Source organism: Abramis brama, assembly GCF_963993115.1.
Source record: "Abramis brama genome assembly, chromosome: 3".
In the NCBI taxonomy this organism is placed as follows: domain Eukaryota; kingdom Metazoa; phylum Chordata; class Actinopteri; order Cypriniformes; family Leuciscidae; genus Abramis; species Abramis brama.
Window position 1 is genome coordinate 56,700,056 of NC_139965.1, and position 20,556 is coordinate 56,720,611.

Below are 20,556 nucleotides of genomic sequence, written 5' to 3' on the forward strand. Positions count from 1 at the left end.
GTATTTAATAATGTATCTAATAATGTACACAAAACCTTGCACTCCAGTTATATTAAATCAAAAGCACATTACATTTCAGCTACGTTAATTATTTTCCATTTGCTTTTGTGTTTCTACATTGGGATGCCCATTCTGAGGTAACTACACATAACGCCAGTTCCAGTTTGGATCCTGCCTCTTACGAAGATTTCATACAACTCAACACCTGTAAAGAGATTACGCCAGGATTTCAGATGATGCCAACTCTGAATCATCATACACAACTAACCAAATTCTAATATATATTGTAATCATTATGAACACAACTTATAATAATTGCTTTAATAAGCTCATTGTTTCTGCCTAAATGAATACATGATGTTAGCTAACTGTAGCTAAATTGTATTATCTTACAACTGTACATTTTTTGACATATGGAAATTATTTTGACAGTCACCCGTCGACAGATTACTCTAAATTGTAATGTAGAAACATGCATTTTCTGTAAAGCTGATTTGAAACGATATGTATTGTGAAAAGAGCCATACAAATAAATGTGAATTCAATTGAATGATTGGTTGAATAACTAAAAATGTAATTTCTTGCATCTTTCACATGATGATGCTTTCCAAATTTGGTCTGATAAAATGTTTTTTTTAAATCTTTTTTTATTTTTTAAACGAAACAAACAATGATTGCGAAATTAATCTAGCATAAATTAATTTTGGTACTAGCTCATACAGTTTATACAAGTAGACCCTTATAATAAAAAATATGGCCTTAATCTCACCTGTAGGTTGACCTCTGCCTCAAAGAAGGTCAGACAGGAGCAGTAGTGTCGTTCTGAATCTATGTCTGTAAGCACCACTGTAAAGAATGTCGGGGGTTTCCTCTCACGAGACAGCCTCCATCCACCAGGCTGGCAGAACTGTAAAAGCACCAAAACAAACAAACACTGTTAGACTTCACTCTATACAGGAGTCTGACATTACCAGAACACACACAAAAACAACCAGTAAATTATGGTTACCATAAGAGATGACATCATTTGCACAGAGAAGATCACAGGAATTGAAATTGGGGTTGTTGAAAATCATTTCAAACACCTTTCAATGTTTTGACAGGGATTACTGGAATGCAGTATGAGGCTGTTAAGGTACGTCAGTGTGCAAATTGGCTAGTGTGTGATCATATGCAGGATGTGCCACTTCAGATAGTACATCCTCTCATCAGAAGGCAGGAAACGCCACTGAGTGCCTCAGTGCCCTTCCAAAAGCCCCTCCATATCCATTCTGTTACACAGAAAATCCCAATAAATAAATCTGGATAATATCCTAGCAGACTAATTGTAGATTCAATGCCCATACAGATTTGCAGATGAGTCCTGCTGCTGAATCCATGCTGCTGCAAATGCAGTGACACAACAAAAGAAATCATTCTACATGAGTTGTAAGTTTGCAGACTGTGTTGAATGTGATGCAATACAAAGACAGCATACTGAAATCGAAAGCCTTTGAATTGGATTGAATCAAGTATCAATTTGCAAAAATATGTATTTCTGCACATCACAACTATCGAGTGACTGATGTAAGATTTCAGAAGCACAGTGGTTTTCCTGAAGCTCAAACATTAGAGCAGTGGTTCCCAATCCTGTTCCTATAGAATCACCAACACTGCACATTTTGGGTGTCTCTCTTAAATAGCACACATATTTGTGGTCTAAAGCCCCGTTCACACCGCCAGCGACTTTGTCGCTGTATGTCGCTAGTCTCTGTACTGTGAAGTCGCTTGTGGGCGTTCGTAGTGCTGTCGCTCTAATGTGACTGGTAGACTGCACGTCTGTCCATATCTATACAAAATACCATCACAAGTGATATATACAACTATATCATTTTAATTTGACTAGGATTTAGGCTCAAAAGAAACAGTATGCTGTTGGGAGAGTGTTTTTATATTACCACAGCAGTGTTCAGTGGATTAAATCATTTAACCTAGTGGATTAACGATCGATCAATCAACAGATTAACTCATACTGTCATAAATTACTAAAACGTCATTCGAATTTGGCAAATAATCAATTTTCTTGTCCCTAATAGTCAACATAATGCAGGGGAAACTGTAAAATGAACTTCAGCAGTGCTAAACTTGCATCATAATTACAACACTCGAACTAAATGTGTGAATTAAACTCACTGAGACTGTCGACAGTTTCTTTTCCATGCATCATTTTATTAAATCCACATGTGGTTACAGTCAAATCATATAAAACAGTGAAATCGCCCTAGAACTCTTCTGTCTTGCCTGCACTCGAGACGGTGACGTGAGCTGAGCTCCTCTGAAAGTCTTCTTTCCTATTGGTTGTCGCTCGCGAAAATCGCTTCTCATTTGCATAAAGTTGAAATTTCTGAACTTTTGTCGCGCGTCTCGTGTCGCTTGACACGCCCACATTCTGTCGCCAACGGTCACTGTCGCTCGTGTCGCCGGAAGTCGCCAGCGCTCCATTGAAATGAATGGGATCATGTCGCTTTGTCGCTGCGTGTCGCTGGCGGTGTGAACGGGGCTTTAGAGAAGGGGTGTCCATCCCTGCTCCAGGAGGTCCACTGTCCTGCAGAGTTCAGCTCCAACTCCAATTGAACACATCTAAACCAGCTACTCAAGGTCTCACTAGGCATACTAGAAACATCCAGACTGGTAGGTTGAGGCAAGTTGGAGATAAACTCTGCAGGACAGTGGACCTCCAGGACCGAGTTTGGACACCCCTGTCTTAGAGTCTTTACTAACGAGCTGATGAGTTGAATCAGGTGTATTTGATTAGAAAGACATTTAAAATGTGCAGTGCAGAAGGTTCTCCAGGACCAGGATTGGAAACCACTGCAGTAGAGCATGGCACTGGCAATGCAAAGGTCATGGGTTCGATTTCCAAGAATTGATAAAATGCAATGACAGTCACTTTAGATAAAAACGTCTGCCAAAAGCTTTAATGTAAATGAAAGTGCAGGCAATGAATAGATGCTTCTGAAAGACTCTCCTGACAAGCGGTAAAGAGATAAGAGAGAACAAGTCATTAGACTAAGTACATCTGCTGTGTTAGTGCTCGAGTTCAAAGTGGCTTGGCAGGCACAGTGAGGTTGGATCACAAATGGTGGCCTGGCAGGTTAGAGAGGAGGAAGAACAGGAGAAGGACAAATCAAAGAAAGTCAGGGATGAAGATGAAAGAGAATTGGGAAACTACTGCATACTGCACAAAGACAACTTTTGACTTACAGATAGGCAAAAGTGATAAGGTGAGTGGGTGGAAACATGATAAAGAGTGATGGGAGAAGGAACAAGAGCGAGAGGGACAGCAAAAATGAAAGACAGAGCGATATGTAGTGTGTTGGATTGACCTCAGGGCTTGAACCAGGATGTTAGCATCCCGCTGCAGCCACAATAGAAGGCAGGAAATCTGGAACACTGGCAGGCGAAGACGGAAGAGTGGGATGCTCCTTTCCCTTGTCAGATTGGGAAAGGTTCCAGGAAAATTACAGGAAAATATGAAAATATTCAAAGTATGCGATAAATTCCCCGCCAAATCCAGATAAACAAATAATGAGAGTGCATACATGGGTTGAAAATGTGGGACAGCAGTGCCACAAAGACCCAAAATGGACTTTAGACAGGAAAGATGCTGTAATTTGGGACAAATGACAATGCACAACCTAGTGAACATACTGTTCTTCCATTCCTCACATCTTAATTTTCATTTGCCTTAAATTTAATATGACACGATCTATAATTGTGGAGAAGATGTTGTATATTATTATATTATTACATCAATCCCCCTTGTTCCCGAGGCTGTTATTATTCGGGTGGCCCGGGGCTCTTAGCTAAAGAGGCTGGAGTCTGGCATTGATTCAAATACTACAAAACCCAAGCCTCAGTCTGAAGTGTTTTGCACGTGCTTGATTTAGTTCACAAGACAGAACATCCAGACAGACAACAACTGCTTCGTTCTGATCAACTGGACTGCAATCTTATTTTTACTGTAAATATTAGCTTAAGTTTAACATTTAAGGTCACTGAAGTAGTTCAGGAAGAAGGCTAGGATTGGTGGGGAGCTCTAGACAAGATGTTTCACACAGCAGGAAAATAAACTCAGGCTACAATGTGTTACAACGATCGGTTATTGGATCCTGTTATCTGATGAAAAACATCAAAAATGAAACAAGAGATCGAGGTAGCAAGGGACTGGTTCTTTAACCATGACTGTGATAAGAGGTCTTTGTACTTAATGTCTGTTTGGAGCATACAAAAGTGAAAGAAGTCTAAAGTTGAACCTATCTGAACTTTGAGCGTAACATTACAATGCTTCACCTGCTGACAAGACGTTAGCTTGCCGCTTCGCTCCATTGGAGAAAGTTGACACGAGTCACATGAACGAGTTCTCCAAACTGAGCTTGCACTCTTGCAACCGTGAAACAGCTGAGTAATATCACAGAGAACACAGACCCTTTCCTTAAATTAGCTCTCAGTCAAGTGACAATGGCACTCCGTCGTGTTCTACCAGTCATGATGTCAGAGGGCTTTCAATTACACAGCTGGCCTTGTCAGCGAAAGTTCCTCATCATGTGAGAAATGAGTGGCACGTCCACTCCACAAACAAGACACAAGATCTGCAGCTTGACCTGCTAAGAATCAGTTCGGTGGCTAAAAGCATGGAGGACAGAACAACCATATTAGATCCTCGTCTGCCTTGTGCTGTGTTCCGTTACTTGCATCTCTGTTTAATGACAGCCATAAAAGGCAGAGGACTGCTGCCCTAGTTAGAGGACAAAGCAAGAGCCTCCACTATGATTTATCTGGGTTGTGTAACAGTACATAAGCTGTAACAGCAGAAACTTATTCCTTAAACTGAATTGATTTCAATGGGCTACTAAGTTAAAGTCCCCCTGTGGTGAAAATCAAGCTTTTAATGGTGTTTATATGTCTTTGTGGTGTTTTTAATATGCTCTAAGAAAAACCATGTGCAAATTCATGTCAACACCATTGCTGAGTATTTTCTCCTTAAAACTGCAGTAAATCAAAGACAGTCTCAAAACGCGGTTTGAAATCGCTGGTGTTTCTGACGTCACAAACTACATTGTAACCAATCAGGTCAACGTGTGATCGTCAACGAGTGGATCTCTGAGCTGGTGAGCGTGAGTGGAGGTGGGGCTAATTTGCATATTCATAGAACCGCATATATATTAAATGAGGCAAGGATGTAGAGTTACATTTAAGCTATTTTAAGGCATGGAGAACATTTTTTCAAGGAAAAAACTTTTAAATATGTAATTTTGGTGATCAAAAATGAGTTTTAAGGGATAAAATGATTGACTAGAGGGGGACTTTAAGGCTATACAATTAATCAAATATTGAAGACTCAAATAAAAAAAATTTGGCAAGGAATTTCAAAAGTCAAATCATGGTTGTCGCCACTGCTCTACTTTGTGCCATCCAGTGCTTCATACTCCATTCCAGTAGGTGTCAGATTCTTCATCCTCTTCTGACATTTGAATGGCAATGGGCCAACCACCATTCAGGACTGGCGTGTAAAACACTGGATGGCACATAGGAGAGCAATAGAGCGGTCAACACAGAATTCAGCATCAACCTGGTTCCCTCGACAAAAACCCCAACAGGATTTTTCCATTGGCTTTTGGACTATAGCAGAAAATAAGCTCTGTGACCAACAAATGTTTATGATTCTTGCATGTTTTGTTCATCATCAAATATTCACAAATGCACTCAAATTATAATTAATTGAAAATATGTTTAAAAACACAAATACAATCGGTAGAAATAAAATCTAAAAGTAGGCTATAAACAAACTACACCACGGTTACATGACTTCAGCATCAACATCACTAAGCTCTTTCAGTTTTTATTTATAAAAAAGCTTCCCCTGCAAATTCAAGTTATAATAACTAGAATGGCAAAGAGCGTGTTATAAACAGAACGAGGCTGTGAAAGTGGACTAGTGAGTAGATGAGTTTGTCTTTTCGGCTGATTACGTTGAATGTCTCTGGCAACCTCTGTAGTCCCATTAAGCCACTTGTAAGCAACTGCCTTTTTCAAGACAACTAAAAGCTTCAAAAATGAGTAGAATGTATTACTGATGTATTTTACGTCATGATCATTTTGAACTTGTGTTAACCACAGACCTAATTTAAGCCTTTTAACTGAAAACCCATTTGAAAAATCCATTGACTTAAAGACGATGGAACTAGAAATACTTGTTTCCAGGTTTCTGGCCTACAAAACTACAGGTATGTCATACCTGCAGCACAAAATGGCAGCCACCACAAATTTACTGTGTTTGATTTTCACAAAATGGCCAAATAAGCTGAATGGACTTTTTTGCTGACCCGTGATTGGGTGTCAGCAAAACCAGATATTCAATACAATTATTTCCTTGTGTTGTGGAGAAGAAAGAAAGTCAAATGGGTTTGAAACAACATCAGTAAATTATGACTGATTTAACAGGTTTTCATCTCTTTAACTATCATTAAAAGTGTTAATTACGCTATTTAATTGAGGCTCACTTGAACACTTCCATTATAATCAATAAGGCAAAAACAGTATAAATAAGATATGTATTTTTCAGCATAGGCAGCTGATTCACAGGACTTATGCGACACTGCCTTAGAATTTAGCCAAAACACACAAAAAAAGTATTTTAAGACATAATTGAGCCTTTGCATCGGGAGCATATTGATGCCTAAAAAAAGCTGTCCAAGTAGGCAGTGTGTGAGAGAGGGTGTGTTTTCATAAGGTGTGAGAATATAGATTATAAATGGAATAGACACTTATTGACCCATCACAACCTTCTCACCTAGGTGGACAACAGCTGAAAATCTCACAGGAAGAAGAACAATAACACTGGGGAAAGAGGTGTCAGCACTAGTCACCGTCTGTCAACACTGTACAGTTTTATCAGAACGGGCAGCAGCTAATGCTGAATCCAAATACGGGACAGACTATTTCTGTCAGCCACAGACCAAGGGTAGGAAATGCTCAGCTGAGCCAAGTTGGAGACCCCATTCTTCTGCCTGAATGTGTTGAGCTGAAGGAAACCTGGAATAACCTGTGATGAAAACACTTCCTGAGAATATCTTCAGGGTCAAAAAAAATAAAAAAATGTTTTTATGGACCTAACCCATCAGAGCATGTGCTAACAGATCTAAATTACCCACAAAACTGAGGTAACACATGCAGTTTTCACATTACCAATACGACTTTGTTCTAAATTCAGCTATGGTCAGGATATTTCATATGGTCAGTTATGCAATACCGCACATATGGTTCACTTTAGGGACAGATATTTTTAGTTAGTCAATGGGGATGCTTATAATTTACCAGAGTGGGTGGAGGGGGAGTAATGTGGAGACACTAAATATGCCAAACAAGCAACATATTGGCAGCATCGTAATTTCATCATGACCTGTACTTTATTGAGCTGATGACAATTGAAGCATGTCAGAAATGCAGAGGAAAAGGCAAACAAGGCATGTCCTCGATCTGGTGAGAGTATAACGTGTCATTTACTTCAGCCGCGCATTTCTCATACAGCTGGATCAGTCGTGCACTTCGCTAGTCCACTCCTCTGGGGAGATTTCCTCACTTGAGATGAATTTCCTTTTTTAAAACAGTATAAATTGAAAACACACTGACATTTTTTGAACGGATGAATTTTAGCCTGAAAACGTTCGATCCTAACCACACAAACATGCAGCAGTCCTCAGAGAGTTGAGTGATGTTTCACGCTAAACATTTTGCTTTCAGTTTGTATTCCCAAAACAGCAGTGGGGGAAACACTTTAGTGATCCTTGGAACTTCCCACCATTGCCCGGAATACGGCAATGAATTTTACTCGTGTAAAAAAAATAAAAAAAATAATGATAGGACAGGTGGTAGCACGTTCTTTACAAATACAAAAGGTCAGCTAAGGTCTATTGGGATGTTAGCAACAACTTTCACACATAAGCATATGCAGTTTTGCCCTGTTGGTGGAGCTCAACCTCAACTACACTGTTTTAATAGATGTGAAATAATTTAACTAAAATACATTCTATACAGTATCTGAGAAAATCTTCAGTTTTGTGCACTTTGTAATGTGGATGTTGCTACAGTATGTGGTTGCTGTATGGTTGCTGTGGTGCTCAGTGATTTTAGCATGTTGCTATGTAGTTGTTATTGTGTTCTAAGTGAGAAAAGCTCATCCCAAAGTCTCTCTGAAATTCCTCTCAAAACATGGCTTGGGTCCATTGTTCAAAGTAAGACAATGTTTTTTAGTTGTTGTTTTTTTTACCAGTTTGATATGGTGCCAAAAAAGTCTAAGTCTGATCACTTAGGGAACAACATATCCCTATGCAACAGGCTGCTTGTTTTGAGGTCTCATTCATGTCCATAGCCCACAGTGATTTGACGAGTTATGCACCAGGGTTGCCAGGTTTGTGTAACAAAAGCAGTCCAACTGCTATTCAAAACCTGCCCAATCATGGCCAAAACTAGCCCAATCGCATTCCAGTTGGGTTCCCCAGTAAAAATCGTGTTCCAACAGTGTAAAAGTAGCCCAATTCCGTAGGAAAACCCGGACTTGGCAACACTGTTATGCACTGTTGTTTAATAGAGTTAGGGGTTGTTTGTACGCATCCGTAAAACCAGGCTCACACTAGTTTTTAAGGCTTAACCGATTGTGAAATCTGGTTGCATCATGCACATTAGGAAAATCTTCACAGATTTTCTTCTTTCAAATCTCAAACCTGCAAACATTTGAAAATCGTGGCGCATCACACACTACAAGATATTTTTAAAGTCCCCCTGTCGAGCTTTTAAATGTTGTTTATATGTCTATGTGGTGTTTTTAATATGCTTTATTAAGACAAACCATGTGCAAATTCATAAGTCAGCACCATTGCTGAGTATGTTCTCCTTAAAACTGCAGTGAACCAAAGACAGTCTCAAAAACACGGTTTGAAATCGCTGGTGTTTCTGACGCAACAAACTACATTGTAAACAATTACGTCAACGAGTGGATCTCCGAGTTGGTGCGAGTGAGTGGAGGCGGGGCTAATTTGCATATTCATAGAACCGTGTATACTAAATGAGGCAAGGGTGTAGGAGTTACATTCAAGCTATTTTAAGGCATGAAAAAAAAAAATCAAGGAAAAACTGTTTCAATTTGTATTTTTGGGGATCAAAGATGAGTTTTAAGGGATACAATTATTGACTACAGGGGAACTTTAAGATTATCATGCCAGATTTAGTACCTCACGAGATCTCACGGGGAAGCGGATGTAAACAAAATGGATACTGTGTCGAGGCCACCTTCTGTGGAAATGATATGAGGAGACATTATAAGGTAGCCGTGTTGTTGCCTCATTTCGAGCAGCCGTTTCTCCAACTCAGTTGTCCACAAGCTGCTTGTTGTTTTGCGGTCGCCATTTCTAAGTTTTGTCACTTCCATCTCCCTGTAGACTTGTCTCTCATTGGCTATTGTGTAAGTACTGACATAATCATCCCGTCATAATCATCCCGCTTTAAAATCCTAAATAACAAACATGTTTGATATTGTCAGGGCGGCCCCGATGTGTCCGTGAGCAGATCGGGAGGTTTAAGATTTGATCTGTAAACGCCTCACAACGCACAACGCTCACACACAAGTCACTTTTAAACCAAGCAGCTTTGTGTTGGTCAACTCTGAGAATCTGTGTGACCGACATGAGCGAAATCTGAATGGGAACAAGTTTCGCCCGGGAATTGGAATGATTCCTCCATGGACATGGAAGTCCATGCATCACTGTGAATAAACCTCTTTTTGAATGACCATATACTGTAACATGCATCAACCAAACATCAACAACATCATCATCAGGATTGTTGGACTTCACAAGCTAAACAACAAACAGCAGTTCCAGTACAGTGTGCTTTGACTGGCCAAGGGTAAACACCTTTGTCCCATGACTGGATTGAGGCACAATATGGGTCTACGTCACATTGCAGACCCCTGCCTGTGAGTGCAGCGATAGTGAAGTGGGCACAGGTGTTTCCTGTGGTTTTCAGAGAGGCCGTCACCACCCACATTTCCCTCCTTCCAATCAGCTATCTTCCCTCTGTTTATGTTTTTCAGCTGACTAAACAACAGCTCCACGCTGCAGGTTGGAGTCACGTGAGTCAGACACTCTTCACTCTCAGCAGGAAGGCGAAAATGGCCCTGCTTTTGAATGAAGGGAGGGTTTCCTTTATTCACAACACAATGGCTGTTCATTACACAGGAATTTATGGACTTACACGTTTACTATAGATGTCATACTGATGACGATGGCAAGGATTTTACAAGGATCAACTGGTTGCACAAGAACACCTTGACGTGCAAGACTGCTACATGGCATTAGTGTCAGCCATGTGATCAGCTAGAATTCAAAACAGAAAGAAATCCTTCACCTTTATCACTTCTCTTTGTTGACAACAACAGATTTATAAACAATTCCCATGACGAATGTTGCGTTTCCAAATGCAAATTATAAGCGACTCAAATACAGCACATGCAGAGTAGCATTTACTGTGAATCGAAACTGAAAACACTACTTACACTTCCAGTACTCTGAAACATTCAGCACATTAGTCAGGCTATATTACATCACAACCGTTGCGATTTGATGATCGCATTAAGCCATATCACATTCTCACCGCCATGCATTGTCAAAATTCATTAAAAAAAAGTAACGCTGAGTAACAGTTTCAATTTAGATTTTTACTCGCATTTGGCGATTTGGACCCTGGCTAATATACATTAAATAAATGTATTAATTATTTACAGTTGTGGTCAGAATTCATGGCACCCCTGGTAAATATGATCAAAAATGTCTGTAAAAAAAAAAAAAAAACGGCATTGTTTATCCTTTTGATCTTACATTAAAAAATTCACAAAAATCTAACCTTTCATTGAAGTAAAAGAATTGAAAGTGGGGGGTAAATCACATTATGAAATAAATGCTTTTCTCCAAAATATTTTTTTTTGGTTTTCTGACCCCCAAGACTCAAGTAATCGCTGCAATTCTCCATCTGTGATCCTTGGAGAGTCTTTGGCCACTCAAACTTTCTTCCTCACCGGGAATAAAGACAATATAGACACACGTCCTCTACCTGGCAGATTCGTAACATCTTTAGTTGATTGGAACTTCTTAATTATTGCCCCGATGGTCAAAATGGGGATTTTGTGGAATAAACATTAATGGGAATATACTTCAGAGATATTTTACCTGTAAAAAATTCAAGGGGTGCAAATAAATGTGGCCACCGTGTTTTGGAGAAAAACATGTGATTTCCCCCCCACTTTCAATTATTTTACTTTAATGAAAGGTTCGATTTTTTCTTGGATGTACACAATTCACATGGATCATACTTTTCAGGGCAGAAAATACAGAAATCCATATAAATATGGAATAATCCCATCTCTGTAGTACAGGTATAGTCAGATTGCTTTCTTGTTTTGTTGTTTGATTATTATTTTGTTATTATTTTGTTCAGTGTTTGGTTTTGTTCTGTTTTGCTGTTATTTTTTGTTTTGTTTTGTTGTTTTGGCTTGATCACTTTTGTTTGCATTATCTTACAGGTATAGCCACACATCTGATGGCTATCTTAGTTTCGTTTTGTTTTTTGGTTCAGTTTGGTTGTTTGATTTGGTTTTGTTCTGTTCTTTGTTTGGTTATGTTTTGCTGTTTTTGTTTGGTTTTGTTTTGTTGTTTGGCTTGACTGTTTTTCTTTCATTGATCATCATGCATTTGGCATTTATTTGGTTTATTTGGTGTCAAATGCATAAACAGTTTCCCAGGTCTGCTCACCATTTCTGGAGGGAAGGATATGGCACAGCCAGCAGAGAGTGGGCCAACATAATTGGTGGCCACTTAACCACGTCAGAGTCAATAACGTTCACAGAGGTACTTCCGTACGGAATGGAGAAACCAACTCTCAGGAGAGGGGGGATAAATTCACAGAGTTAAGGGAGCAAACACTGTTGAACAGAAATGTACATATACAGTCAAACAGTGTGTCAGGGTTACCTGATTGCTTGGTTTTAGAGGATGCTTTTTATCCAAAGAGACTCAAGGTTCCCTAATTGCACTAAAAGACAACCCCATTGGGGCAGTGTGGGGTCAAGCATTCACTCATGAAAAATGTTGACAGAGGATCATGGTAGCTATCCAGTTTACACACTGAATAGTAAGACTTTTTTTTTATTAGTTTTTTTTTTTTAGTTTCTTTAAAGTTTGTGTCACAGAACCCAAAGTATCTGTATCCAAACATCCACTAAAGACTTTTAGTTGCACTCAACAAAAAGCACCCATGCAGCCTATTATTGCTCCTAAGGTGACTTCTGTTGACAAGCATCTTCGGCGTCAGCAGGCAACAACGACCAAGTCTGACTAAGTATTTGATCTAAACATTTATTGTTACTAAAACATTTGACAATGCAGTTGAAATGTTCCTTGCATACATATAATTAAACTGGTTTTAATTTTTTAAACCCCCAACCTCTTGTTTTGACTTCATTTGGGAGGACTTAATTAGTGGGGTAAGACCCCCTCTCAACCCCTTGTGATTTCCCACCAATCCACATGTGGTCCATACCTGAGATCTGTAACCTTTAAGACCAGCTCAGACCCTTAATTACCTTCCCCTTAGCCAGAAACTTGAATAAGCAGGAATTGTCTTGGTAGAAGTCAGCAATTTTTTCCTGTTCTGTCTGAATGATGTTAAACCAAGTTGGTCCCCCAGAGAGAATTAGACATTACGGGCACACCAGACAATCCGGAGCACTCAAGCCACTCAGGCCGAGCCAAAGTGCTTTTATTTGTGAGCATCTTTATCTTGTTAAATGCTGGGATCTCATTGAATGCTTTTGAACTTGTGGGACTGCTACGGGTCCTTTGTTAGCAGGTTTTCCTTTGGTAGCCGAGATGAACAGAGACAGCAGGAAATAACAAAGCTCTCGGAGTATGGCTCAGCTCCCTGGTCCTTTGTTTTATCATGCTTTGTCTGCCCTCTGCCAGGAACTGCAGATACTAATCAATTCAAGGGGCCACATAGCTCTCAGAGGTCCTGTGTGCACTGTACACTGTCATACATTTCCTTTTCATATTTATTAGTCAAAACAAGTCTAAATGTTTCCATTAAATCAGCACCCAAATATTCTGGCAATCTCATGAATTTTCTTAAAAAAAGAAAAAAAAATTATACAAATAATTTTTTTCTGGCTTTAAGCTTCCTTCTGCACACAGACCCACAGGAAAGCCCTGGATAGTGCCGGACCGACCGTGTGGCAAATCTCACCTATGACTAGCTCTTGATGATGCTTTTCCTGCAGTTCACAAGGTGATTACTCATGAAAAGATCTTCCTGACAAACACATCTTTTCTTTTTTTTTGGTCCAAAATTTGGACGCATGCTGGGATTCGGATTGTTTTGTTTTGCCCCCCTTTGTTTTACAAATACTGACTTAAAAAAAGTACTGTGAGACGTGAGCTTCAGCCATTCGCACATTTGCCCCGGTGACACAACCGGAAACCAGCAGAGCAAATTGAGTTGGTGAAATCATTAATCATGCACTTCATATCCTTAAATCTTAGCACGTGCAATACCTGCCTAATGCCACAACCAGCCTTCAATTTATAAAATAGTGAAATATCTGCAGTTATATATACAATATACAATCTCCAAAAGTGCCTATACAGTAGACAACAGACCAAACTACAACTATTTACACATTTTCTAAATACTTTATGCGTCCTTCCCGGAAGTACGAAGCACATTCCAGATTACAACAGGGATTTGGAGGAAAGGGAAGAGAAGTTCAAAAAGTCAGAGCAACAGATGAGATAGATGACACAAACGGTTACGATCCCCCCCTTTGTGGGAGGTCACATTCCTTCATTATAGGATGTCGGGCTCCGACAAGGAATTTTTTATTTCATCAGTACATAGTTGTCGCAAACATGCAAACATTAGTGACCACAGAACATTTCAGTTGTGTCAGAAGGCATGTCTCATTGAGCTCTCTCTCTCTCTCTATGTATATATAAAGAGTATATTATAGAGTAAATACATTTTTTATTTTGAAAGAAATTATTTGTTTTATTCCGCATTAAATTGATCAAAAGTGAAAGTAAGAACTTTTAACAGTCGCAAATACTATATATTTCAAATAAACGCTGTTCTTTGGATCTATATATTCAATAAATAATCCTGAAAAAAAAACATAACACGGTTTTCACAAAAAAATTAAGCAGCACAACTGTTTTCAACATTGACAATAAATATAAAATGTTTCTTGAGCAGCAAATCAGCATATTAGAATGATTTCTGAAGGATCTTGTGACACTGAAGACTGGAGTAATGATGCTGAAAATACAGCTTTGCATCACAGGAATAAATTACAATTAGAAAACAGTTATTCTAAATTGTAATAATATTTCACAATGTTACTGTTTTTATTAATATTTTTAGCTCAAATAAAACTATCCTTGGTGAGCATAAGGAGACTTCTTTAAAAAATACTAAATACATTAATACTAGCTGAACTTTCGAATGGCACTTTATACAAATAAATAATATTTCAGGTTAAACCACTAGTGTTATTATGTTCTCCAATGTAAAATAAATCAGGCAACATGTCTTACGATGTATAGAACCAGATGTTTTAAATAACAAAAACATTTTTTTTTTCTTCCACGAGACTAACGTTACATAGAGGAAGTATGTGTTTCTTCAGGCTTACAAGATGAGGGACATAATCCATTTGATGCAGTCAGTAGAAATAAAGCAGATGATTCTGGGTTTATTTGCTGGAGACATAAAACAAGCATTGCAGCGAGGAGCAATAAGGCCAACTGGCTTCAGGAGGTGCCAAGGGTCTATGTCCGCCTCAGTCCCAGTATTCTGGGGAAGGCAATGCTCATGCAGTGAGTGTTGCCAAAATGGCTCGTACTTTCGTAGGAGGTTAGATGAATGGGACTTGTTGTTAGTTTAACAGGAACATTTTAGTCCATCACTCTGGCCCTAAAGCAAAAGCCTCCATGCGTGCCAGGGAATGAAGATATCTGCAAGAACAAATATCTCCTGAGACAGAGGTTAATGGCAAGCGATCTTGGTGACAGTGACAAAGAGGTAAAAGAGTAACATTATCAGAAGAAGAAACACATGCACAGCCTTGAGATGCTCAATTAAATCCAACTAATGGCAATGTTTATCGACCACTTGAAAAAGTGATACTCAACATCAGCCAGTTCAGGAGCCAAGCTTAAAAAAAAAAAAAAAAAAACTGTTTGCAAGGGTCACATTTTGAATACATGTAAATGGTAGAGAAGCATTCACCAAATGCATAGGCTACTTCATGTTAATATGATTTTAAAAATAAACCGCTTGCTTGTTTGTGTAATTTAACTTTAAAATCTATCCTGACAGTGATTATTTTTTTATTTCATGAATAAATAGGGTAAGTTAGCCTAATATTACAAACGGTTTATTTGTATTTATTGTCAGCACTGGGCTCGCAGCTCACATGGCTAGGGTACATGAATGTGGGGATTTCTATTATTATAATTGTTTTCATGGAAACAAATTACTGTTTTGAAAAAATTCATCAACCTTCTCTCCTCCTTATTTTTCGCTACTAAAGATCAAAACAGAGGAACTGTTTAAAGAGTCTTCGTGCTCTCTTTCTTGCAAGTCGTGACATGAGGAAAAGGCAGGGAACTGTCCTCAGGCACAGTCTTGTGGCCAAATGAAAAGTGCATTAAAAGCACATTAACAAAAATAATATTGAACAGATTGAAAATATTTAACATAATCCCCCAACTCTAGTTCAGTACTCATTGTTAAATCTCATGATCATAGAGGTTTGATTCTGTTACTTGTCTACTGTTTGTTTTAAGCCCTCATTGCTTCAAGAACAATAACAGAGCAAAAAAAACATGAATGAACAAAAGGCTCCATATGACTACTGTACATCATCTACAACTTACTTATTTATAACATCCAGTTTAATCACTATCAAAGGTCATCTCCGACATAAACCTCTCAGGGATGCATCTGAACACAGGCCATCGGCACTGTCATAAATTCAGCTCGTTTGCAAACTGAAAGGTCTCACGCGAAAGACCAGCACAGAGAACACCCAATCTGCTTTGACATTTGAAAAATCACACAAACCCATGAGACCATCAGGAATCCAATCAAATGGACCTGTTACAGATAAAGCCCATAAGAAAATGCAGCTGTGGCAGTGGACTGTGCACATGATGCTCTGGACATACAAGAGCTCAAACCTTAGGTTTACGATGACCCAGGTTTGAGTACGACCTGCCCTGTCTACATTTTTATGTCCTACAAAAGGGTAAAAAGCCTAAAAATAAAAGAACAAAACAAAACAAAACAAAAGAAACATTGTGTTCTATATAAATGCATTTCTGGTCTACAAAAACACGTTTTCAATATGTTAAACATTTCCGTGTTTAACAGGAGCCATTTTATGTGAGGACACACTGTGGCTTGCTTGCAATCAAGTGACCCTGACATTCAGCATTGAACTTGAGTCACAGAGGAATGAACGGGACTATTCAGCCCTTATAATGTGACTAATATAGCTGCAGACTCAAGTACTGTAAGTACATGCTTGTCTGTGAGTTAAACATTCGTGAGTCAACATACTAAAGTTGTGATTTTATTGATTACTACATAATCTGCAGCCCACCGAGATCAAAGAGAAAAAAACCATGAAACAATGCCAGTTATTCCTTAACTATCTGTGAAGCATGTCAACTTTCCTCTGTTTGAGGTTCTGAGAGTAAATTCATGTTGCAACAACAATTTGTTACGCTCAAAACCATCAGATTCCAAACAAACATTACCATGATCACAGTCAAACCACAATATAATTATTGAGCAACACCTATTTAATCTACAGAACAGAATGAACACTTAATTTGAATGAATACACCTTTCTAAATTGGATCCGTGTTTGTTCTGAAACAATTTGGACACTTGAGCAGGAGTGCCGTCGTACTGAACATCATCTTGCCTGCAGGTTTTTGCATTCCTGGTACGCCACAACGCTGAATGTCAAGTATAGCAAAAGCAAACCATATTGTGTCCTTGAAAAATTGTCTCATGTTAAATATCACAATATTTTCCAGCTTAAAGCATTCTGTAATCACTCCAGGTCTGGGTTTCCATTTCCTTCCCATTGGCGCGAGAAACCTCGCTCTGAGCGAGAAAACACTGACACTTTGACATGCAAAACCTCGTTCCTCACTCCAGGCGAAATGACAGAAATACTTCCGCACCTCCTCATATAAATTCAGATTAGAGGACTGTCATGGTTTTATACTGTAATAATAGAATATAAAAACAAGAAGCATCTGCGAACAAAACACCAGGGCTCCACAATAACATAACATAATGTTACAAAACACAATGTAAAAATCTGTAAATAATAATAAAAAAAATAAAGTAAAAATCTACTGTTGAGCCAGGTGATGCGAGAACTTATACTCCAAACGAACTTTGTGACTGTCAAACAATTGACGTCCAGCTCATTTTTAGGTGATGTATGAAGTCACTATAACTTCTGACAAGAAGAAATGTCAATCGTCTTCACTTTGAACAGTACATCAAGCATTTTAGTATTTGAAACCTAACAAACATTTGTTGTGAAATGTTTTGCTTAACAATAATCTCTCTCTAAAATAAATGCCACTTAGTTTGATATTATGTAATGTCATAATGCAAATGTCCCAATACTTCTTGACACCACTGTATATAATGAACTCTGAAACATTTAACAACAAGCTAAGGGTTGATAGAAAAAATAAATAAATAATGGGTGAATATACGTGTTACTGATTAAGGGACATGATGTTTTCAATTCAAAGTACACTGTAGGTTAATAAGCCTTCCTAATTAATTTGAAATCTTGAACAGTTTAAAAGGCAATCAGAGAACATCTGTCTGAACTATGTGAGATCTATAACTAATCCAGCCAGTCATGGTTTATGCTTTGCCTGGCTCTTCCTTCTTAATAGCATTGCCCTAGTTGTAGACCATCTTTAGACGGGACGTTTAATGTCTCCTCAATCTGCTCCCCCTGTTCCCTGTATTTCCAGTGTGATCTAAGCAGTAAGCAATGACTGAATTTGCATGAAAAAAGCTGAACTTTCATGCGAGACGGGGTTAAAAATGGCACGCAAGGAGAATAGCTGGCGAACTTCCTCCAAGATTGAAAACACCTTTGGAACAAGAGCTGTAAACACGATGGGGTGTTTTTCTATCCTTTTATACTTGGAACATTCCTCATCTGTAGCTATTTAGTTTGCTGGGGGTTGTTGTGGTAAAGAAAGTATTTCTGCCGTTCCGAAAAAGAAACCAGAGTGAAAAAGAAATCTGTAGAAATCTGCAAATAATAATAATTTGCATACCGAGACGAAAATCCAAATTGCCTGGCTGGTATGTTAAAAACAATATTCATTAAAACTACAAAGATGGGACTGAGGCCATTTCATTTCAGTGTGCTGGGGATGTTGAGGACATTTAACCCCAGCAATGCACTTTTATGAGTTTGTTATTTTCCTTATTTAACAATCCGTTCGAAATAAATGGCTTTACATAAAACCCACACAACTAGACTAAAGGATCATCTGTGCAATTTGATGTATATTTTTTTTATCCTTACAGTCAACATATCGGAGTGCTCTGCAAATTTATACGCACAGATGCTTGACGGCAACTGCACATAAGCATCAAAAGACCATTTATAAGTGTACATGAGCACCGTAAAAGAATCTTAAACCACATAAATCAGCCGAAAATTACGCAAGGCAGCATAAGAAACATATTGGGCAGGGAGATCAGTAAAACGTGTGCACATACTGATATGTTTGAGTAAACTGACGGAGCAAAAACTATACTGAGGGGGTCCTCCACATGTTGCTGAATGCTTCGGAGATGATGCTGAGTGGATGAACTCAAGCCACGGACCAGCAAAACACTCTTTTGGTTTGATTCTGCAGCCTGCTGGGAGTACTGGCACACCCAATGACTAACAAGCAATGACATACATGCATCTCTGGTCTATTTTTATACGATAAATCGCCCAACCTATGCTCTGTGCTGTCCCTGCAGTGTTCAAAGAGATGTGAATGTGTTTGATGAATGTTGTTCTACAGCGCTTACTCAGAAACAATACGCGAGATGAGAAAATGGAACAAAACAGGACCTCAATTAATCAAACATAAATCAACTAATAACATTTGAATATGCTGAATACATTACATTTGAATAATTAACTACAATACTAACTATAAGATAAAAACATAAGTGCTATATACGCCAATAAAAATAACAGATTTAGTTATTGTTTCAATTATGGAAATTGGTACTCAAACGTTTTCACACTAGTTTGTTGCAAGCAGATTCTGGAATGCTTGGTGAGAAGACCATCTAATAGGGATGGGAATTTACAGACTTCTCAATTTGATTCCAATTCATAAACTCCTGATCAAATTTGATATCGATTAAATTTGGATATACTTACTACATGTTCAATTCAATTGATATATATATATATATATATATATATATATATATATATATATATATATATATATATATATATAAACACACTGAACAGTTAAGTAAAAATATAATGAATATATAGTGCTTATATTTAGCAAAATGCTCCTCTCTAATGTTATTTTTTCTAGGTAATCCAGCTATGAACATTGAATAGATTTCTTGAGGTAAATTGTGACATTGTTTATAAGCTTTTTTACTGACGTCTTTCCACGGCTGAAAAACATGAAACATTTTTGCCGTTTCTTTCAACATACCCTCTGATGTTCATTCCCGTTTACTTGGTGCTCTAAATAGAAGTAAAGACATTGTACAGCTTCAAAATGGTATTTATTGTTTGAATTTTGTGATGAAACTGACATAATTTGAAGGCTGAGACTTTGTTTCATATCAAAAGTAAAAAAGGACAAAACTCCTTGGGATTACTGGAAGCCAGGCACTCTACAAATAATGTTTAGTGAAGTTGAAACTGAAAACAGCACAGACTAAAAGACAGTTCATAAAAATTTAGATCGATTAAAATCATTTAACCTAATCAATATTGTCAACCCAGCCCTACAATATAGTGAACCAAAGAACCAACCAATATTATTCCCCAGCAATGAGATAAGTTGATAAACCTGAACATAAAAAGCCCCTATAATTGTGACTAATAAGGGAGAGTTTTCTCACATTTACTAAACAAATTTTGGTTTCTGATTTCAACTGAAAGGTTATGATCTACTGTGCCAGACTTGGTGGTTCCAACATCTACAACAACAATCTCTACAAAAAAAATGGTGCATCAAATAAACAGAAAAATCCAGTGAATGGCAAACCTTCCAAGCTGACACAAAGAACACTGATCCTCAAAATAAACACTTTACAACTGCTGAAGGACATTCCCTGAACTTGCAGGAACTATAAAGCCATTGAGTCTGTACTGAATAA

General features: G+C 38.2%; 1 protein-coding gene across 2 annotated transcripts in view; it reads right to left on the reverse strand.

Moving 5' to 3' along the window:
• Positions 1–20,556, reverse strand: part of sbf2 (SET binding factor 2) — a 132,160-nt gene that overhangs the window by 96,322 nt on the left and 15,282 nt on the right. For both annotated transcript variants that reach the window (XM_084107828.1, XM_084107827.1), the window contains exon 3: positions 770–907. In XM_084107828.1, coding sequence (XP_083963954.1) covers positions 770–907 — 138 coding nt within the window. The remainder of the gene's footprint in view (positions 1–769; positions 908–20,556) is intronic.